The 23,136-nt window shown below is 39.0% G+C and overlaps 1 protein-coding gene across 1 annotated transcript in view; it reads right to left on the bottom strand.

Annotated features, from left to right (window-relative positions):
• Positions 1 to 23,136, bottom strand: part of LOC145487712 (uncharacterized) — a 74,194-nt gene that overhangs the window by 4,131 nt on the left and 46,927 nt on the right. The window contains exons 45-65 of the mRNA XM_081466535.1: positions 22,225 to 22,553; positions 21,763 to 21,901; positions 20,737 to 20,886; positions 20,002 to 20,371; positions 19,032 to 19,183; positions 17,905 to 18,132; positions 13,419 to 13,681; positions 12,003 to 12,108; positions 9,993 to 10,337; positions 9,277 to 9,315; positions 8,874 to 8,991; positions 8,632 to 8,703; positions 8,045 to 8,116; positions 6,916 to 6,987; positions 5,976 to 6,047; positions 5,804 to 5,875; positions 4,284 to 4,355; positions 3,962 to 4,033; positions 3,261 to 3,332; positions 1,644 to 2,689; positions 657 to 850 (exon numbers count right to left, since the gene is read on the bottom strand). Of these exons, the coding sequence (XP_081322661.1) occupies positions 657 to 850; positions 1,644 to 2,689; positions 3,261 to 3,332; positions 3,962 to 4,033; positions 4,284 to 4,355; positions 5,804 to 5,875; positions 5,976 to 6,047; positions 6,916 to 6,987; positions 8,045 to 8,116; positions 8,632 to 8,703; positions 8,874 to 8,991; positions 9,277 to 9,315; positions 9,993 to 10,337; positions 12,003 to 12,108; positions 13,419 to 13,681; positions 17,905 to 18,132; positions 19,032 to 19,183; positions 20,002 to 20,371; positions 20,737 to 20,886; positions 21,763 to 21,901; positions 22,225 to 22,553 (4,055 nt within the window). The remainder of the gene's footprint in view (positions 1 to 656; positions 851 to 1,643; positions 2,690 to 3,260; positions 3,333 to 3,961; positions 4,034 to 4,283; positions 4,356 to 5,803; positions 5,876 to 5,975; positions 6,048 to 6,915; positions 6,988 to 8,044; positions 8,117 to 8,631; positions 8,704 to 8,873; positions 8,992 to 9,276; positions 9,316 to 9,992; positions 10,338 to 12,002; positions 12,109 to 13,418; positions 13,682 to 17,904; positions 18,133 to 19,031; positions 19,184 to 20,001; positions 20,372 to 20,736; positions 20,887 to 21,762; positions 21,902 to 22,224; positions 22,554 to 23,136) is intronic.

Here is a 23,136-nt window from a genome sequence, read left to right as displayed (position 1 = left end):
TGAAATTGCACGAGCCGCTTCGGCGAGTGTAATTTCAGCTTTTTGAAAAACTCACAAGTGCAAATTAATTCCAAATTGAACGAGAAAAACCGTATGATTACTTATTAATAATATAAACATGAAAAAATTCGCGTGGAAGAAGTGCCGGAAGGTCTTTCTTGAAGCCATTTTTTTGTCATTTGAGAAAACTTTTTTCAAAGTTTCAGCACAAAATTTTCGTCATCATTTTACGTGATATCATTTTCTTAGAAAAGTTCCTATTGCCTTCAGTCAATCATAATCCAGAATTTCGACGTGTAATTTGCACTGGTGTTACACTTTTTGCACTGATGTTACACTTTTTGCACTGGTGTTACACTTGAACTGCACTGCTCTTAGCCAATCAGAATCGAGTAATTTTTTCATGTGTATTATTAATGCTGAATTTGTATTGGAGTGTAGTATAACTGTGTTGTTTTCCAAGTCCTACTATTTTGCAAGTTTTAATTTCCGCGAATAATGTTCCCTCAGGCACTTAAGTAGTTTTCTCTTTTAATTCTTTTTTTCTTTTTGTTTCGAGCCTTTATATCATGAGTCCGCGGCTCGGCAGAATGACCAAACACTCCCTGTGTCACGACGTTAAATAAATTATTACTTACTTATTACTTATTACTTACTGTTGCACGCCTTCCTGCGGTGTCGTCTTGCAGAATGTTAACCTCTTCAATCAACCTCAGCTCGGCATGTACCTGTTTGTTCTCTTGTTCCTGTGTTCCCGCTGCTTTATATAATTGCAAAGGACTGGAACTGACGTTGGATACGAAAGTGTTGTCGCCATGGGTTTTCAGCCAATCAACGGACTGATTTTCAGCTTAATTAAAAGGGATAAAGAAAAGCAAAAGTCCTTTAAAATTGTTAACAAAGACCTTTAATTAAGATAGAATTGGCAAGCAATTGTATCTCTTAAACGAATTTTCCCCAAGCAATCTAGTGTGGTAGACTATCTTTCTACCTGTGTTGTTGTACTGTGGCAGTTTATTCTCTGTAATTTCTGCGGTCAACGATGTTGCGACACTCAGACGTTCAAGTAATATATCAAACACGAAAGACCGTGTTTGACCACATATCCATACACAGAGAAGAGAGAACGTCCAGTCGAGGTGTTTGGGAATGTGGTTAAACACTGTCTTGAGTGTTTGATATATCCTCTCAATTAGATTTATAAACCAAGGAGAAACCAGCGAAATAAAGTCGCCAAAAATCTATGCTTATCAAGATCAGATATTCAAACACCGTCACGGTCATGATTTCCTTTGTATAAACTGGATGAATTATTAAATGAGTTGGGTTCAAATAAAGCATTTAGTGTTGAGCGAAATAAGTTGAATGCTCCAGTGCAATCTTGTCGTTCATGGATGGTCAGCTTGCTCCTATCCGTTGCTCGGAGGAATACCTTCAAGTCTAACTAGTGATTACACCATATTGTCGCCAATTCATTTGTTAGCCATTCGGTGTAGAATGCTCGAGCTTGCTTAGGTTTCAGGGGACCATTAGTTATAAACAACAAAGCATCAACAAAGGAACTAATCAGTTATATCCATTACATAAAATAAATACAGCTTTCACTTTCCCCCCGTATTCTTTAAAGAAGGGGTTCAACCTACCTGCCCGTCGGCCGTTTCCCGACTTCATAACAAAACCAGTGACGTTTTTTCTCTTCCGGCCCAAGCTCCGCTTAGCCCTCTCGGTGGAAAATGTGTACAGAATTGGATTGAGGGACGAGTTGAGCGGAAGAACAAACACTGCTATCCACACATAGGCAATTTTGTCTGGATCGTCAAAATGTCTAGTAAGAGATAATATGTTGATTATAATTATTGGCATCCAACAGCAGAAGTCGGTCATGACAATGAAGACAAGCCGCTTGGCCATGGCAGATTCTTTGCTTAAATTTGTCGATCGCACAGCGCGGGCAACGCGCTTTACCGTCCAAAACATTGTAATGTAGGCGACGAGGATAAACATGAAAGAGACGAAGTTCAATCCGACAAAAAAGGCGACAGAATATTCCCACCCGGCCGATCTCCCTTCGGACAGCTGAAGAGGAAGGCAAACGGCAGAGCGGCTGTAGAATCCAAAATTACCGCTGTCGTCGTAAAAGTAGTTTAAACCTGCGATTGGAATTGTAGATATGACGACACCGAATATCCACACCCCAACGCATGCGTAAACGGCAGCTTTGTATGTGAGGCGCTTGAACTTGAAAGGAAAGACGATACAAAGAAATCTGTCCATCGTGATGATGGTTAGAATCAGAACGGATACTTCACTAGAGAGCATCGAAAGAACTCCGACAATTTGGCAACCCAGTCCAGATCTCCATTCTTCGTCATGCTTAAAGTATTCCCCTTGCCATCTGACGTCCATAATGGCGATTGTCAAAAGATACACTCCCATAAACATGTCGGCGACTGCCAAATTTGTCAGTAAAAAGGAATGCACCTTGTTTTCTTCCTTATCAATGATCCGCCATATTATGACAAGAAGGTTACCAAGGAAGGCGAGGATTCCAAGAATCCAAATACAAATCTGGAGAGTTTCGTTTTTCATGAGATCGTCGCAGCTTGAGAATTCATCGACTGGAGACTCACAGTCCACTCCTTCTATTGATTTCCTGGCGTAGCAGCAGAGGATGAAGCGATCGAGTTTCCTGTACGAGTATTAGAAGAAACAGCAATTTCCTCTACTCCTTTGAGTTCGATACTCCACATAACAGCTAGCCGTATTTTCATTTCAATATTAATTTTAATAATTAGGTATATTTCACGTCAACGGAATACACCGGAAAGTTTTCTAGCCTAAGCTGAGAAATGAAATCTGCAACAGGACTATCTTTCTTGACGTAACACTCCAATGTCTGAAGCGCGGTAGCCTCATGGTAAGCGCGCTCACTTCCGGATCGAGCGGTCCGGGTTCGAGCCTTGGCCCGGGACATTGCGTTGTGTTCTTGGGCAAGAACACAACACCCAGGTGTATAAGTGGGTACCGGCGAATTAAATGCTTGAGGGTAACCCCGTGATGGACTAGCATCCTGTCTTGGGGTCAGTAGAAATACTCCTTGTCGCTTAATGCTACAGAAACCGGGATAAGTTCCGGCCCGACTGGCTACTTAGTTCGTTTGCAGACTTTACCTACCACTGCGACTAAGTTAATTTGTCGGTACTGAAAGGGTAAAGGGACAAAAATAAACGAAACTGGGGAGAAAAATAAAGGCTACTCACAGATATTTCAGGTTGGTCAGTTCACTAAATGCATCTGAAGGTACTTTAGCGAGTTTATTACTGTCCAGGTGCCTGTGTGGAAAGATGATGGGAAGGCCAATAAAACGTAACGTTACTGACGTTTCTGAAATATATTTTGTAGCATTTTAAAATAATCTATTGACAGGACATTTACCTGCACCATATCGCTTGCGATATATTACATTACAATTAATTATACTACATTCCAAAGTTACCTAAATGAATATTCCATCATTTATTTACGTGGCTAATTGCTAAGAAGGAAAAAAAATAGTATTACGATGTACCAATACAATTTAACATACATACGTCAGTATATGGATTCAATGAGCTACTTAGAAGCCAGATATAACTTATATTGCGCGTATTGTTTTTCACAACGAAATCATTTTTTTTATTATTTTTTTTATTTCAGGGGTTCAGGATGGTAACAACGGAATATCAGTCTTGATTCTGTTTGTTGGTTTTTCCTTAATTCTAAAACTCCGACTGATCATCTTTGCAATTAATGTTGCCATGTTTGGATTATTCTGTGTGTATTTTATATTCCAGTAATGCTTTGGTAACTGTTGAAGAAAGAAGCAAGACTAAACTTATACCTTTTGGTTGATCTGGCCAGCACAATATTGTTGACTCTAAACTTTTCGTTGTGAAAAATTATCGAATTATCATGTACTTACAGGTATTCTAAGGAGATCAGGCCTTTAAAAGTGTCCTTTGTAACTGCAGTCAGCTCATTGCTGCTTAGATTCCTAGGGAAAGGGCAACATTAAGCCATGAAAATTAGGAGGCAGTTACACAGAAAAACAGACCCTGTCACTAACTGAGCTAATCACCTTATGTACATGTCGAACACCAGTGGCAGTGGTAAATAATATGTTGCACCAGACCACATCTCGCCAACTTAGAGACATTAAAATCGTACCCCAACAAATAGAACTGGAGGGAACCCTGAAAACAACGTATACTTAGTCTAGAATGCGTTAAACGTTATGCACTTACAATAACTTCAGTTGAGACAGAGCTCCAAACAGGCCATCAGGTAATACTGTGAGCTTGTTATCCTGAAGGTACCTAAGTGACAGTTAAGAGATATTTCACTTTCGGATTGGAATGTGAGGATAATTATGGTAAGCACATTAGAGCGATATGCACAAGAAGCGAGTCTGATTGCTTTAACACGATATTAGGGACTTTAAGCAAAGATAACGCGGACGGCGACGGGAACGCCATAAGATCAGGGAAAAGCCAAAAGGTGCACTGCGCATGACTGGCGGGAAACAAGTTGACGTTCTGCGTTCGGGCCCGACGTGAGTGAAGCTCATTTCGCGTTGTCTGAAAACGTGAGTTTTTGCTTTCGTTTCCTCTGCTGTGTCAACGCTAAATAACCCGTGTTACTAATTTCGAGGAACCTTAATGCTTGTTTTCTCTTGTTATGTGAGATATTTCATTTTAAAGAAACGTCGAGAAATCTGAAGCGAACTCAAGCCAGTCGGCGAACATGTGAGTACCGTGAAATATCTTTTTGAAAGCTAATGTAAATAGAGACAACTTACACGAATTTCAATCGAAATTTTTCCTTTCGAGAAGTACTCAAATGTCAAATGGCTCATCATGACATTTAAAAGGGTAGACACCATTAAAACTTGCGTAGCTGTCTCCATTTTCAGTCGTAAGATCAGTGGTTTACTTAGATCTTTATCAGTCGGCACGCTGATTTGTCGCACCAGTATGATTAAATATCTGCTGATAATAAGTTCGTTCACTTCATTGTACAACTCAGCGAGAAGGGGCAAGTTGCGTTTGTGGAAGCGAAATTCGGACCGGCACTCGTCGTCTTCAAAACATCGAAGTTAAAATCAGGAAAGGTATCATGAGGTTGATCGAGATCATTCGACCGGTTTAAATCGTACAAGAGTAGAAGTTCCTGATCGTTTAACACACCTTCATCGTGGATTATCAGGAGTTGATTGCGAACTTCTTTCAATGAAGTGATCCTAGTTCATCCTGGTAAACAGAGGACGAATATCGATGATGTCAATAAGCTTGATAGTGCGGAAACCGCGGTTTCCGACGGTGCCGCTTAATGTTTGTGAATTCCCGCCACAACGGCGTTCTCTCCCCAGCCTTCTCACAGGTTTCGGCGTCCCCGTCGCCGTCCAATATCCAGTCATCTTGACCAAACAAGCTTGACCAATAAAGGATTTATTATATGGCAGAAAGAGCAAGCTCTTCTTGCGGGATACAGCGGGCAGTCCCGAGGGGGCAAGATAGACCCATCTTGCCCTTTCGGGTAGCCCATCACAGTGCTATATATGGTTCATCTTTCCCGCTCGGAGAGCTTGCCATAAACTAAAAATTGCTATCGTACATTTGTCGTATTCTTTACCCTTTCTGTAATAAATTTAACTCACTTTACGAACGAGTTTTTCGTTACACCCAGTTGAACAACTATACCGTTAAATGAAACGATTTTACAAGTGACCAAATCATATAAACATGAAAAATTCGCATTTACTCACAAATGTGTCATGTTGCTATTGGTACCAAAAACCCCATATCCTAACTCATCTATTTGGTTTGAACGCAAGCTCCTGAAAAAAAGGTAAACTTCACGCTCAAACATTTCAGTTTTACTTATAAACTTTATCAAAATCGGAAAAATGACTAAGTTATGAAATTTTCAGAACTTACAAAACTTGTAAATGAGGTAGTCCATCCAATAATCCACTGAGAGCTTTGCGAAGAAGGTTTGATCCTAAATCACTAGAGGAATAACAATCCAAATTGTCAATGGAACTGAGTAAGAAACCCTACATCTACACTATATCTCAGCTATAACCTTTTCAAACGCTCGCCCTAGCTGCCTCGAACTTATAATCCTATTTCTTTGAAATTGGAAATAATTACAAAAAAGAAACCTTTATAGGGTAAGCACAATTAGTGATGTCCCAGTAGTTTGCATTGTGGCCTTTTTAATTAAACAAACCAGTATTGTAAATAAACAGAACCTTGAGTGACGAATTAGTCAGAAATTATTACGTTGGAGAGACTCGCGGTCCATCACGGGATGCTTAGGGACTATTTGAGGTTTTGGCGGGAGATTTAAGTCATTCTAGGTCGCTCAGTTGTAGTGTTCGCCCACTTTGTTTTTTAGGATTATGTTTCGATTTGATTAGCTTGTGTAAATAGAATACCCTTTCCTCGGGGTCTTGTGCTGCTGCATTAGATGAGGAATACACACATATTTTCGGCCACATATAAATGGTGTTTTTTTGTTTTTTCTTGGTTTTCGTATCCGGTGTAGTACAGGCTATAATTCTTGGAACCATCAGTTAAATTTGTGAAGTAAACATTAGGATACATTGAATCTGATGGCTGACTGACGGATCCAAACAGGCTGAATGACCATCTAAAAATCCCAACTAGTTGTGGACAGACCAGTTTTCTACAGAATTTACAAGAAGTTGAGGAGTTTACTCCGGGACTACCGAACACAAATCCATCGAGTTTTAGGTAGGAGGATTTGAATCCGGGACCCTAACCACTAAGCCAAGCCACCTCCAGTGAAGGACTTGACTTGACGACGTTTGAAGAAATGTTTTAAATAACAATTTGTAAAAGATATACTCACAGGACAAGTAGACTAGGAAGGCTAGTAAACGCTCCAACAGGGAGAGTACGAAAAAAGTTGGAATTTAGTCTCCTGGAAAAACAAAAAACCAAAAAAAAAAACAAGGAACCAGGTCAAAAAGAAAAGAAAATAAACAAAAAAAAAATAAAAACCTAAAACAAAACGAAAAACAACAACAATAGCAATAACAACAACAACAAGAATAAAAACACACTGAGACACGTTGTTATCCACGAATATGTGACGGAATAAACGGCGGACTAAGATCAGTGGCTATCCTAGCACAGAGAATCAATGTTTGATAGTGATAATGATTCAAATCCAGGTTTACATTTAAGGGGGAAACTGTCACCAGCTTAAGATTATTCCCCAGTATTGCATTGCCCATCCCTACTGCGTATAATTTCACGCGTGATTAGCGCGCGCGCATTAAAAAATGGCGGCTTTTTCTTTACAGCTGGACCTCGCCATAGAGGTAAATCGTCATTTTCTCGCAAACGAGTATGGTGACCTATCATTTTTTTCTGTTGTTTTGAATTGAGTAATAAATTTCTCTGTGTAAAATAAATATGGACCAATTCTTAGTGTAGAACAAAAAGCAATCGTCGGAAACGTAAATTTAGCAAGCAATCGTGACTACAATCATGGTGCTATTCTAAAGATTTATATGGGTATAAACAAGGTGCTTTTGCTCCTAAACGAACATGGGGACCCTTCATTTTTATTTCAAAATTTAAGTTCCTACAATATAAACAATCAATAGGCAAAGTTTCACAAAAATCTCAGTGCAGGTTCTATTTCGGTGGAATGACCTTAAGAGATAGATTTACAACAACGGCATTTTCGAAATATAACACTTCAATGTCTTGATATATGAAGGCGACTTAATGAGTCTTGTAGGACATTAACGTTAATTCGAATGCGGAGAACTATGATTGATATTAATTGATAAAAACTTCCTGACTCGTGAACTGAGCTAAAGTATTCAAATAACAGAACAAAATGATAGATAGTTATATGAAACCCAAAGCCTAATTTCTCCACACTTGATGTTGTCGTTGTTACATTTGTTGTCAGTATTAAGATATCCTAGTAATACTTTTTTTAAACCTACTAGTTGCATACTTACAGAGTCGTGACAGACGTCACATTATGAAAAGTCTCTTCCTCGAGGTGAATGAGAACATTGAAACTCATGTCGCTGAAGGAAAAACCAAACAACAAACAACAAAACAAGAAGCTTATTAGCCTAATCGACAAGAACTTGGTTTTTGTTCGAGTGCAGCCTAACGAGCATGTCAGCTGTGACATGTTTGTTTCTTCAAAAGCACAACAAGAACCAAAAAGGAGTACAGCCAAACCACACATATTCAATCCCAATTAGTAGCTACAAAAGTGTTCTCAAACTAGGTATCGTTTGTATGATTATCTGGGAATGATCCTAATCCCATTTACAGATTCACGTGACGCGTACGCTGTTGCAGGTGTTCAGTTAATTGGGGCGCAGCGTGAGAAATGGCGAACAAAAAAATAGGGGACAAGCGCGACGCAGGAAAACGCAGAAAGTTTGTTCCTCCTCGCACTAAGCCTCTCTCTCCTATATTGCCTTCCGCGCTGCCTTCCAACTAACTGAACAGCTTGAAGAGGCTATGTGAAAGAGCACAGTTAGTTCTCTTTTGTATTATTTAGCAAAGTTAAAGTTCTACTTGAACTCACATGTATTCCAATTTTGGGAGGTCTGCAAAATCCATCTCTCGTAGTTGGGAGATCCGGTTTTGCTGGAAATTCCTGATGAACATGAGAAAATGACACTGACTATCACCTAAGAATAACAATTGCATAACTTTTTGAAACAAGAACTGAACTAAAATTAACCAAGGCATTATCTACAGGCATAAAAGAAAATTAAACTAATCAAAACTTAGAGATAAAAAATCATTATGGTGCTCTTTACATACACTGCTCCAGTGTTGAAAGGAAGATTTCTTGGCACCGAAAGCAACTCCTCTCCAGTGACCAAGATCTTCTCGTGCTGACCTTCGCCAAACTCTTTGCATTCGCAGCTTGAGGGACATCCTGAAAACAAATTCCCTTATCAGAGTCTAGTAATAAGAACACAACCTCGATTAGCACCCAGATAACGTTAGAAAAACAGTGGCAAATTGGAGACTGTAGAAAAAGCTTTATTCGTTGAGTGAAACAAGCAAGATCGTCTCAATTGCCAAACGCCTAGGGAACAAATGAAAATTGAAACGTCTTTAATTATAGATCCCCAAAAGCAATGTACTGTTAACTTCCTACAACTCCAAGGTCAAAGCTGGGAAATTGTAATGCTTATCCTGAGATGACGTCATTGTGTACCTTGTTGACGTAGACAAGATGAATCTGTATAATCAAGGGCTGAAAAAAATTAAAAGAATGTATCGATGAATAACACGGCCATTTTCGTCCTCATCGTCAAATATCCAACCTAGGCATCAACTTTTTTAACATAGTTTCAGTTGTCCTCATCAAATTAATTAAATTCACTAATTCGCACATTTCATAAGCATTCTAGCTTGATTTTGTACTAATTTCTGTTATTTCTTGCCTTTTTGAGAAAATAGTAAAATCCAAGATGGCAATTTTGTAGAGCAATCTAGGGCTATATAATCAATTCAAGGTAGACCTATTTCGCTACGCCTTAACAGAGCGAAAACCCAACGGGAGGGGGTATTCTATCCACCCCCCCCCCCCATGCTCTCCTTGTACACGGTGGGGTTATGAATTAGTTTGCCTTATGAAGCATATTTTCAATAATGTTTTTGAAACGAACTTTCTTCTAAGCACATTACCTGCCAAATATTTACAGTGCAGTATAAAACTTTTAAGTTGCTCCAAAGCTCTTAGTTTCCTTACTGGAACGAACTCCTTTTGAGGCACCGTTTGAGATATGTAACGGCTTCCAATTTGGGGATTCCCAATTATTATGCTAGTTTTTGATGTCTTCAATGTAACCAATTGTCGGTTTTTCCTTGGCCTATTCAGACGTGCAAAGATAATAGAAACACAAGCTAAACGCACAAAACTTCACATACCACTAACAGAGTGATAAAAGGCCTTGAACCTTGCTTTGTGTACATCTCCAAGACAAGAAAGATCAATCGTGAAATGATTTGATGATGAGACCAAAAGAGGAGGATACATATAGCCGCAGAATCTGCCTAGTGCAGGTGATTTCAAATCCTGCCCATCGAAAATCTGAACAAAACAGTCTTTGCACCTGGGGTGATCCTTGAGACGGAATTCTTGAAACTCCAGGTGAATGGTGTGACCCGATGGGACGGTGATGTGCCACGTGCAGGACATGTCATCAAGATAATTTCCAGGAAATGATGGAGAGGAGAAATACCCTGACATGTTGAGTAAGTTTTTGCTGCAAGCTGAAATAGCAATTATAAGAAGATTTAATCCTTTAATCCTCGATGTACATAAAAATTGTTCATGCATGAACTGTATTTACCTCGTTCCTGGTGTAAATTGACGCAATGCTTTATCTCAAGGTAAACAAGGCTTTCATTAGGTCTATCAAAGACCATCAAATTAAAAAGTTTGGGCGTTTTCCATTTAACCGAAAAAAATTTGAAACGGACTCTTATGGTAGTGACATTTGCTAGAAAAGTTTCTAGAAATTTCGAAAACATTTGAATTTTCGAAATACGAACCATTCAAACTAAAATTCTTGAAATCCTGGGAGAAAACGAAAATGGAAAGAAAATTCTCGGTAAGAAATGTCCAAAATTTTGCGTTTACCTCAAGAGGCCGTCTTTTGTTCCGGAAAATTCCGAAAGTGCTGTTCCATTTGCTACTATAAATTTTCAAAAGCTCAAACTGGAATTTTTAGTCGTATGGACATCGCACATAAATTCAGGATGTTCTTTTAAAGACTAATACTAACCCAGATAATCACACTAGACCTTTGGGCCAAAAAAATGGGCGCTTTCCGTTGGGCCAAATTTTCGGAAAACAGGATAACCTCTCAAGAATCCAAGAATCTCTGTCCCATTTTCATCCCACAATGTCTCGAATTTTAGGTTGAATACTTCGAATTTCATAAACTAAACAATTTCCGGATTTTTCGGAATCTTTCCAAGAACATTTCTGTACTATTTGCCCCCATTTCTATGGTTCCGGAATTTTGGTTGAATAGAATGTGCCCCTTACCTCTTGATCCCTTATCGATTAATTTACGATAACTGCAGAAATTCTTGCGCGCTCATTGGCTAATTTTATTGTCAATAAGCGGACAGACACATGAATTTATAATTTATGCGATGCGTCAACGAGCAAAAACGGACAATTTGACAATTTCTTATCGTAAAAAGACAATTTGACGTCAGTTTTTCATGCATCTGTCCTGTTATGGACCACGAAATCCCTCATAATATTGTCAAAGTAGTCTGCAGATCCACAGCTACTTTGACAATGTTGTAAAAAAGATTCATGATCAATGACAGGACAGACGCATGAACAACTGACGTCAATTTGTTAACTTGAAATGCAGCGCATGCCCAAGCCTTGGCACGAGAATCAAGTACATTATCTCTCCCTTACTGTGCCAAATGTAGTTCAACAATCATAGAATATAATTTGGGTAAACAGAAGGACTGATGTCCAAATCCCGCGGAAGATATCGACCGATTTTCCTAGAAAGTATTCAATTTAGAATTGAACATAAAATTGATTAATTGGGCCTGGGAATTGATTCTGGATTCACGCATGAGTTATTCACTCGCACCTGACTGGCTCATTAACTATGGAATTGTGTTATGCACGAGAGACAGAACACACAGAAGAACCTTTATAAGAAATACTACCTGTATCGCAGCGTTTTAATTACTGACCGCCAATTGAAACTTTCAACGGAAAATTTCCAAATTTTTCAAAAGTCGCTTTTGGCGGTTTCGTAAACAATGTAATCAAGTGGGCTAATTTCAAGCGTAGAAATTCGTCGAACCGCGAAACTATCCCTTTAAGAATTGTAATCCCATTCAATTAGCGCTCCTAAGAATGTTTCAGGAAAAACATGACTGGCTTAGGCTTGTTACCTTGCTTGGCCCGCATTGGCTCGTGCTTGCAATATTTCTCGTCAATGTACAGTCCTGTCAATGCTATTGAGTCATTAGTCTTCTCTGCTTCACCTTTTATTGACACCTATTGTACAAATAAAAAGTATTCCCTGTAGCAGTATTTGACTTACTCAGGCTGTGCTTTTGTAGCACACGCATCAGCAATAAATGTTTAACGTAAAGTAAGTTTATTTCACGACGACTTGAAATCTTAACTACTTATTGCCTGGTGGTTTCTTGGACAAAAATGATAAGTTAAAATCTTGACGACTTCTTGTCAGTGGTTTCTGGGACAAAAATAAAAGAAATATTTCACAGTAAGAACGGAAAATAGCAGTTTTCAACAAGGGAATTACGGGAGGAAAACGATAAAAACCGACATTTACCTCAGCATTAGGATACAAGGCGAAAAACGGGTAAACAGCATAAACGAACATTGCTTAGATGAAAAGTAAACGAACTTTCCAGACATTTACACATAACACGAGAAAGTTAAAATGTTTAAATATGACCGCTGTAGACTGGGCAGGGAGCTCATCGCTTGCAAGGGATTTGCCCCTACAATCTTTGTGCGTCAGTCAATTTCACCAGTGCCCATCCCCTCCCAGGCAATAGCCGGGCAATTGCTCCACGTTTTTTATTTCGACGTCGGGCATTTGAAGTTCTATTATTTATCAGGGGTCAGGAATCTGTCTATCTCTGGGACACTCCCATTTGACACCCTTGTAGTTTTGGTCTCTCATGTGGTGGACAGCGCAAACTTCATATTGTTCTCGTATTTATTCATGTCCTGTTGATCACACAAAGATCGAATGAAATTAATTCCATACGATGTATGAATTCTAAAGCTACCTTTTGTTAAAAACTTTAATATAAATTTTGTTTTTGTCATTAATAGGTCATATCTCCTTAAATCTTCCATGACACGTACATTGTATGTTGACATTGTACACTTGACGAGCTGAGCATGCCAAAACAGAAGGACTTTAATTTATAGACTAATTAAAAAGAAATCATAAACCAAAAGTAGCTATCGCATAGCGCTTTCAAGGACATTTTACACAATGTTGTGACCATTGGTAGGATAAACTCAGTTGTAAACAAAATCAGTAACATATAAAATAATAATGTTGGAGAGTAACACCTATTCATTTTAATTCATGAGATTTTGAGCAGTGTTATTTTCTAGCTAAGCCCGGGGACAAGGCATTTGCCTTGTTCCTCTTTTTGTCTCCCCACCCCACCAGGGGTGTTTGACCCATTTATTTAGCCCTACCCTGGGAATTTACCATTTTTTGAAGAAAACGTCGGTGCCCGGAGGTTGGCCCGGAACTGGGAGGATGGACTACTGGAATCGACTGATATAGAGATGGTAGGTCTTAGTATTATTGTTACCTGAAACTTCGAAATAGAACTCAATGGCACTTGACCAAATATCCAGTTCGTACCAGTCTTCCGTTTAGAAACCCAAACTGCTGTTTCTCGATGGTTGTCTACTTTCTGGTAAATTGTAAGTGTCTTTTCTCCAGGTCCCCTCAACATGTAACGAAACTTTAAGCATTTGCTGTGCCCGTCACGCGATCTGTTGTATAGTGGGCTCACAAGAACAGCGGTCTGATTAACGCGAGTTGCGTTGATATCCACCTCAAGTCGGTCACCTAAACAAATCAATCAGTTTGCAATCCTCCTTAGGAAAAAAGATGGCGACTGGTACATTTACCCATAGTTCTTAGCGCACGAAACCTTAACAACATTCATAAAAACGCACAGAAACGTTATACAATCTTCAAACCTAGGTTACTTAATGTCCTTAGTACAGGGACATATGTTGTAAAAATTTGGTTTTCTTTGTGCCTTTTAGGCTGTGTTAGGTTCACAAGGCCTTGTGGTAAAATGTACACCCGCCTTCTTTTTTCCTACGGTGGATTGTGGATAATAGTAGTGTCTTTACAATTTATAAAAATGTCATTGAAAATTCTCTTAAATTTGGAAGTTCAATTTGAAAGAGGTTTTCAAATATCGCAATAAGTGTAAATACTTAATTGCTCAAGCTTTCATACAATTACTCGTTTATTACATGACGGCTGCCATCCTCGTCCCCAGAGGCCGCGCTCGTTTTGGTCAGCACCAAGAATCGCGACCTCTGGCCGGGTCCAACTCCGGAAGTCCGCGATTCACGGACTTCCCGTCACTCTGCGCATGCTAAGAGTCAAGTCTGACAAATCTAATTGGTTCCAGTCTCATACTATTTTGTTTGCAAAGCCGATCAGAACCGGAATCTCACTTGACCTATTCAGAAGTCGTGATTCTTGGTGCTGACCAAAAGGAGCGCGGCCTCCGGGGACGAAAATGGACGGCTGCGAAAATCGCGAACGCGCGCGCATTAGCTCAGTGCTAATTAAAGGTTAATGAAAAATTGGCCTGCTCACACCCAATCTCAATGATGTAATTTTCTCAGTCATATAATAAATATGCAAACAGTGGACCCAATGAGTGTTTCATAGTTTGAATATTACATGAACTAAATAAGTGCTTTATGTACCCTAAATAAATATATCTTATTAGATGTTTTGGTGTGTAGTATCGCTGTTTATTTTTTTCTCAAGCATCTGAGCGGGCCGGATTCCTAAATCCTCGAATTTGATCGGCTAATCATACGCACGTGACCGGTCCAGCTTTTTATGATACGGCCCACGGGCTGGATTTTTTTTTCCCGCTGCCTAAATTTCGCTCCTAAAAGTTAGCGGCAATCGTCAATCATATCTTTTGCCTTTTTACACATCCATCGACGATTAGTCAACGCAAGTTTATCTCTGTTCACTTTAAAATGGCAAGGAAAGTCACTGTAAGTAAATTCAATTGAGTGTTTTGAAGTTGTGAGAGTTTGCTTGGTTGTTTGTAGCTTGGCGCCGTAATGGCGCGTAATCCTGTGTTTCAGTCTCGCCGTAAAATTTGAGTCAGTTTCAGTCGAGTTTACCTCTCTGATCGTTGCTGTATTTAGAAGAATTTCTGTGGAATACACTTAACGAATTTCCTCGCTTTCTGCTATTCAATTTACGGTAGAAAAGTGACGAAGTGATTTTAAAAGCAACGACTGACAGAAATTGTTTTGGTAGTAAAACTTCAAACTTCGCACGAAATTTCACACCGCAAAAACAATTTTGGAGAACTTAAATGGTGAAAAATGCAACTAGCACAAAGTAGTTCGGAAAAAATCTGTTTTTTAATACATCTTTCTTTGTCTACTTTCTGAGTTACTCGCTCGTTGCCGAGATTTTTTAAAAATCCTTAGTACACGGCGCGCAAGCCGATTCAATGACAAGAGTTGCGTAAACAAACCCATTTGTAATCTGTAAAACCAATTTACTGCAGGAAAAAAATAAACATGTTATTTGCCGGCTTAGGGTCGGTCCGTATGGTGAAAAACTGTGACCTCGGACTTGAAAATGCTGCCCTCGGTCTGCGGCCTCAGGCAGCATTTTCAAGACCTCGGTCACAGTTTTTCACCATACGGACCGACCCTAAGCCGGCAAATAACATATATATATGAATTGAAGTCTTGCTACCATTGTTTATTATCTATCTATCTATATATATATATATATATATATATATAATAAAGTTTCCATATAACGCGCGCTCTGATTGGCTGGAACAGCGTGCTTTATCAGAGAACAGAGCACGGGTTGATGACGGTAAGTTGGCTTCCAAATTTTGCTTCGGAATTTTGACAAATTTGACCCAAATTAAACATCCCCTGTGACTCAGACAAACGCACTAGAAGCGAGCTATTTTTCTGCAGTAAATATGGCTCACAGAGACCATTTTTAGCAACAGTAGTGTTAAAACTGTACTAAAATAACAAGTTTTGCTAGATTCCCGCCGACAAAACATGTACAACTGTAGCGAAATACACAAATTCTCAACCTAAACAGTGCTTCGATAAAGACATTAATTTTGTTACGAAGGCAGAAATTATACTAAGAAGTAAAACAACGACAGAAAACAATTGAACTGTCTCTGTTTATGATGAGAAGCTTTACTTTTGTAAATTTCCAATTAAGAATGCTCATTTGCTCAAACAACACTTACATGCAGTGTAGTAACGCTCGTTCTCCGGTCATCTCAGCGAAGTAAACCGACGAGTGGTCAGTGCAAAACTTGCTCTGATATTCTCTTCTGTGCTCGAAGTAGAACCAGTGGGAGTCGTTAAGTCTTTCTAACTTTTACGCTAGTTCGGGCAATCTTGCTGCATGCGGCTACAAGCCGTAAATAACTGTAGCTCCTTTCAAATTCAACCCGGCATTTCGCATTTTCATCCACAAGCTTTGAGCTCCGCGTTTCGTAATTTCCACTGGAAAAGTGCTCGTTTTCATGGGCCACAATACGGCCGGATTCCACTGGACTATAAACCTTTACCTGCCTTGAGATCCGTTTTTAAAAATTAACTTAAAAGCGAACTTTGAAGGTATCATTCTTCTCTGGAAAGCCGCTCAAACTTCTCGAAACTGAAAGCTTAGCTGAAGTCCAGTTTGTGATTGACAGCTGTCGCTTCGTTAGCCAATCAAATTATTTGAACAATTCTAACAAGGATTGTGATTGGCTTATTTTAGCGTGCTTTATCAGAGAACAGTGCACGGCTGACGCCACTTTTGCTCGTTTGGAAAATAAAGTTTGGTTTGAAAATTCAGCCGAATGCGTGGGGAAATTATCTGATTCTTTATCATAAAACAAATAAAGAAGCCTCGACTGTGCTCTGTTCTGTTGTAAAGCACTTAGGAAGCGGTAGAGCACTCAAGAAGTAGGGAAAAACACTCGACTACGTCTCGTGTTTTTCCCTACACTTCTTTCGTGCTCTACCGCTTCCTGCCTGCTTTACAACAGAACAGAGCACAGTCGAGGCTTCTTTATTTGTTAAATATTTTACGAGTGGTACCGTATTTTGACAAGTCAAAATACAAACAAGGAGTAAAAATATAAAACAAATATAAACTAAAACATCTAATAAGAGATTTATTATCCAATTGCTGTGGTCAATAAATTTATCAATGAACTGACGAGGGAGAGTGTGACAGTTTTGCGTGCGCGCGCCGACTTGTACGGCAAACAGGTTTTTTACCGTACAAATAACTGTAGAACATCGCTGTATATTTGTACTGTTATTTGGACGGTATTCGCTTTTACATTGGACATCCTTATTATGGTCAATTGACAGTTGCCAAAACAAGGTATCCCCTGACCAGTATCACGGGACCGTATCGCGGGCTCAGGTTTAGAGCTAATCGAGGTCACGTGTTTTGAAGTTGACCGCTTCCCAGATACAGGTTTTCGATTGGATAGCGGGCTCAAGTCAGGTCATTACTCTGAGGGAGAAGGAGGGGGTACGTGCAAAGCAAAATTCCCGCTCAAATTAACCCCTGGCGCTTTTTTGACATTTCTTCTAAGAACTTCCTTGTACATTCGTCTCTCGGAAAGTCTTTCGTAAGTTTTTAACTGGAAAAAAAATGGTAAAGTCGAAGGCTGAACAATTACATGCTAAGAATTGATCATTTTTTTAGTTTCTTATTGAAGAAAAGCATTTTTTCTCTTATGGTTATACTTGTTATAATCAGGAGCTCCGCTTTTAGGATTAGCTAAATCTATATATTATGTCCTGATTTACACAGTAATTAAGAGAAGTATTTTTCTATTTTCACTCGACCTCTCTATTATTGAATTTGATTAAAATGTACAATAATATAAATATAGTAAACACCGTTTTTTCCCTATCTCCGGTCATTTGTTCCCACCTCCCGATAACGTACTAGAACCCTTTTTTTAATTTGCCTTGAAGGTTCGAGTTATTTAGGGTTGACTGTACTCAACTTTGTGGATTACTCGCCTTTTCTATCGTTACAAGTTCGAAACCTTTCCAACGCAACTCTATTCTTCAATCCATGTTTAACTGTATGCCACGCCTTTGCGTTTCCTGTCTCATCCCCACATCCGTATGACATGCGCAGTATCTCCTCTGCGATCACTGCATACGACCACACATTAAAACCACTCAATGCTCCAACGGACTCAGTTTTGTTTGTTGCTCTGAAGCCTATTGTCATAGTTCCTATGCCTTGGGAGAGAAATTCTATTTAGAGCCATTAAACCAGATAAGACAAACATATATTTTTTGTCTTTATAACCCCTGTGTAACCTTATTGGTTTACTGTTAGCCATAAAATAACTGAGATACTACGCGTGCTCTGATTGGTCAATGGAGTTGCAAAACCTGCGCTCTATTGTACCGGTAAACCAAGGGTCCCGATATAGCGCTCTACGCGGGAACTAGAGAACTCAGAACACTAGCGATAACCAATGTAATAGACAGCTTCGGCTTTTACTGGCTGAGATATCAATAACACAAAAATTTTTTTCATTCAACATATACTTGAAAATTTGCAAGGAAAAACAGGACCAGAAGTTACTCGGCATATAAAGCTTACCTTTTTTGCACACCAAAATTTTAAAAACGATTCCGGTTACGCTCGTGTTTAAAAATAAGGGATCTTTAAGCCTTTTTTCGGTGCTTTCCACGGTCTGTAGAGGACGAAGTCAGATGGGCTGAATGATCATTTTGGCCGTTTGTTAAAAAAGGTGAGAAAATATTTCTTTCGAGTTAACATTAAGCCTATCAGAAATTTTGAGTTTAAACTCTGCATGTAACACAATAAACGAATTTGGTTTCCATTTAGCAAAATACAGAGAAATTTCAGAGGCAGCGTTTCTGTAACTAAACTTTATGCTATTCGCAAAAGTTTGGAAAGTGGTCGTTGAATCACTTCGCAAGCCTACGACGATTTACAAGCTTTTCTTGTGTTCTTGTAGCATGCCGCGTAGTTTGTTGTGCCGGTTAACCCATAGAAAGAGTGCTTTATTGCTTAACTAAATTAGCGATTCACTTCTAGAATCAGTGTCAAGATCAATAAGGTTTGACACAACCACCAACGTAAAACGACTATAATATTTAGTTACCTTCAATTTTCAGATCAAGTGAGCCTGCACGAAACCTAGTTGATTGATGTTTTCTTTCGCCATCTTTGAAGACCGCCAAGAGTCCGCTCTTACCATCCCATACCACGCACGTGTGGTGCCACATGTCATCTGTCACGCTCATTGGGATATTGCTGTGTAAAAAGAATTATGGCTGGTTTGCAGTGTCACGCCATCAAAAATAAAAATCATAACCATTCAATAAATTAAGTCAAGAAGCCGGGATACGAAAGATGATTGACATATAAACAACCTCGCCAAGATTTAGGTCAGTGCAGGTTTTCATTCTCTCGTTATTCGGAGAAGTGTTTCACTCAAATTTATAGAGCTTTATATGAAATCGCCATGTTTGTGCCCTCAGAGGGACACAAACATGGCGGCCGTAAAGTAAGAGAAACATCTGTCATCGAGTTTTGCCATTGAAACGAAAGGTTATTACTCTAGAGCTCCGAAACATTGAAATTAACACTTTTTATAGGGCAAAAATTGTTTAGTTAGCAAAAACTTGAGCAATAACTCATCTATTTGACTACTCGAGAGCCTTATCGGGCCGCCATTTCAATGTCACACAACGCACACACTTGGAAATTCAAACGTGCCCTATTTCAAAATGAGAAACGCTGTCGGGCTTAAATGCTGCAAAACGTCAAGTTATTAGAGGGCCTTACGTCTCATGAAACTAAAACTTCGGAAGGATTGGTAATTTCTTATTTTGGAAAATGATGACGTCACACGAAAAGCGGCAAAGGCACGTTTGTTGGCGTGAGTGATTTAATGATCGAAGGTCTCTTTAATTGTTTAAATATTGACAGATGTTATTATCGTTGCCTCGTCTTGTGCTCACTGCCAAGATACATTAATGTCCAATTACGGAATGGAAATCGCTTTGGCAATCATTTTATAGTTATAGAATAAATTTTCATGATATTACTTAAGGAAAATTATTTGGTACCTTCTTATGCTGCCAAATTGAATATCAAAACTGTGGTTATGAAAGTAAAGCCCCAGTACCAAGGTTGCATTTTGTTCCCTAGATGCGGCGACTTCGTATTCGATGAAAAAGCCACTGTGTGTCGTCTTCAACCAGAAGCAGATGGTAAAACCACGACCACTTGCTGACAAATCAGAGAATGACACGTAGCCAACACTGAAGTCGGGAAGGTGAATCTCGTAGTTACCTGCGTCAAAGAACAGCAAAAACAAACAAACAAACAAACAATAAACAAAAAACAAAACAAACAAACAAAACAAAAACAGAAGTACATCAAAGAATCGTTTGAAATACATGTAAGTGATTATATTCTTTCGACGTTTGAGAGTGGCTAACAACTTTCAAATCTTACAATATAGTGTTTTCAAATAACGTTAAGGCGACTAAATCGGTGCAACAAACCAATCCTTTGGGAGTTGAACTCTTTTCTTATGTAAACACCTTCTGTTTCAAGAAACTTGGATGGCTGCTGGCCACGTGATTGAAAACGTTATATTAGAGGAGAAGAGACATTCGGTATTTGTTCAAAAGGTGTTCCACAAATTCAATCTTATCAATGACTGCTTCCACGCTTTCTGTAATTATTTCGTTGTTTCAAACTCTCGCAGTTTTGTAAAAGCAAATTGTGGGTACTATACACTTAGCAGATTTATCTAATTGAGCGAGAGCCAATCAAGATATGCGGGTGTGTAGAACATGTAAAGTACCTACCTCTGGCAATCTCAATATCCTTAACGCCGCTGTCATATTGATTGTCCTGGTCAAGCTCTTGGTATTTGACTCTTTTCCACCCACGGACGTTTTTCCATCCACACCAGTCAACGGACGTATCACAAGGTTGATCATCTAAATTGATTAACAACACATTTGTTCCGTTTTAATTGAAGAATAAACTAAATTCAGTATCGGTTGAGTTAAATTTAAGATGGATTAGGGTGTTGGTGAACGATGGCGTAAAGGTTGGTGTACTTGAACCCTGATCGAGTGGTTTGGGTTCGAGTCATGACCGGGTTCAATTTGTAATGCGAGCAAGACACTATTTTCACAGTATCTCTCTACACTAAGGTGTGTAATGGAGTTGGGCGGGGGGAAGGGGCTAGGATTGACAAGTATCTCATCCTGGGGGAAGTGGAAAAACATGCACAGGGATGAGGGCCTGCAATTAGCATATGAATGGAGTAACAGGATAAATAGTTTACACCACATTATTATATGAACGAATTTAAGTATAGTTCTATTATCAGATCACTTGGTAACCACTTAGTACACGTCTTAGTTCTGACAGCTATGCAATGAGCCCCCTTCAATAAGAAATCTGCTGTCTATTCCAAAGACTACTGAAACGGCTTACTATGCCAAGAGATCTTTCTCGGTTGTTGCACCAAGGTTCTGGAATGACTCACGAAATATCATTGTTCCTCTCTGGATTGTTTTAAATCAAGACTAATCAAAGCTTTTTAGCCTTTTTTAGAATAGGGTTTAAGACTGTAAGAGGCATTGAGACTATCTATGTACAATTCAGTTTTAATATTATATTATTCATTTTTAATGTTACATCTAGCTCTCTGCCATGCCTTCGGTATTTTGTTATTTTGTGAACTTGAAGCAACCGGTAAATAGTCTCCATAACAGAACACACACATCAATAAAATACTAAATAGCTCGTTTCAAACTTGAATAGCCTTTGAAAGGTTAAAAATGATGGAGGAAAGCCTGCAGTACCTTGACAGCCATACAGCTCCACTCTCATTGATATGTGGCCAGCCCAAGCTTGCGGTAGAAAGCGGATGTAACGTGCCTTGATTGGCGGGCTTAATTCATGATATACCACAGTGTCCTGGTCGATGTTTCCAGTAAAATTCTAAATGGCAAAGATCGTAGCATGTATAAACGAGTTATCGTAGTCAGAATTGATCCCTACAACTTGGCTTCTTTCATTAACCAAGTAATCCTTATCTTGTCTAACAACTAGAGAATATCCACATGTATGGATAGGTGACAAGACTAATTACTTTTTCAGAGAATTCTCCAGAAAATACGCCATTTAATCTCCTTGCCGCTTGAAGGTGAATTCTCTACACTTTAAAACTGGCAAGAATTTGACCCAAGAAATGTAAAAAAAAAAAATAATAATAATAAAAATAGTTTTTAAATTTTGGTAAGTTAGGTCGACATGTATTTCACCTTATATGCAGTTTTTCCTTGGTCCCTATAGTACTGGAAGTTCACTCCATCGTTACTATACTGCAGTTTGTACTTGGTTACCCACTGGGGGGAATTATTTCTTCCTTGCGTTGCTACACGTGTCACTTCAGTGTGCCGACTTCCCAGATCAATCTGGAACCATTGGTTAACATCGTTGCTGCGAGCAGACCAAGATCCCGCTTTGCCTGAAGTTGCTTTAAAATGAAGTCTGCCATGGATAACGGCATGACTGGAATCCCATTGCGAAGAAGCACTTATTTGACCATCAGAGATTGAGCCATCTTCCATGCCAAGAGCGCCAAGACAAGCTAAAGATTTTACGGAGTCAATTATTTAAGAAATAGAAAACATTTTTCTTGTTTCTATCGAGTTGGCATGACGAGAAATGCTGCGTGAACACGAGCCGATCGGTGAGTGTTCCTACAGCTTTTTCGAGTTCTCCCAAACTTTCATGAGTGTTTCTATTTAACAATTAGGTTATGAGCTCGAGACTTCTATCATGCATAGAAATAGAGAGCGAATAATCTAATTGTTTTAATATAAATCTAGCAGTCGTTCAAAACTTTAATCTAAATCCTCTTCAAAGACACTTCGAAAACAGAAAGAAGCGGCCCCCAGCGCACGCTGCTACGCTAGTCACTATCTACAGCTAGATAGATAGTGATTAGCGTAGCCAATCAGAGAACGGCATTCCTGATAGAACGCTGGTAGATTTATACTTAAAGTCGATACAAACACGAGGAAAATGTTTTTTTTTATTTTTATCTGCTTTTTTTGGTTAGAAAACAGACCAAAGAAAATAACGAACAGCCTGACAAGAGAACTTTATTTGATCATTCAACGCGCGTATTTCTTTTGAGTTATTTTTTAAAACAAATAAGTAGATGAATA

This window comes from Orbicella franksi, chromosome 5, assembly GCF_964199315.1.
Source record: "Orbicella franksi chromosome 5, jaOrbFran1.1, whole genome shotgun sequence".
Taxonomy (NCBI): Eukaryota; Metazoa; Cnidaria; class Anthozoa; order Scleractinia; family Merulinidae; genus Orbicella; species Orbicella franksi.
Note: the sequence above shows the minus strand (reverse complement) of the source record. Positions and strands in the feature narration are given on the sequence as shown.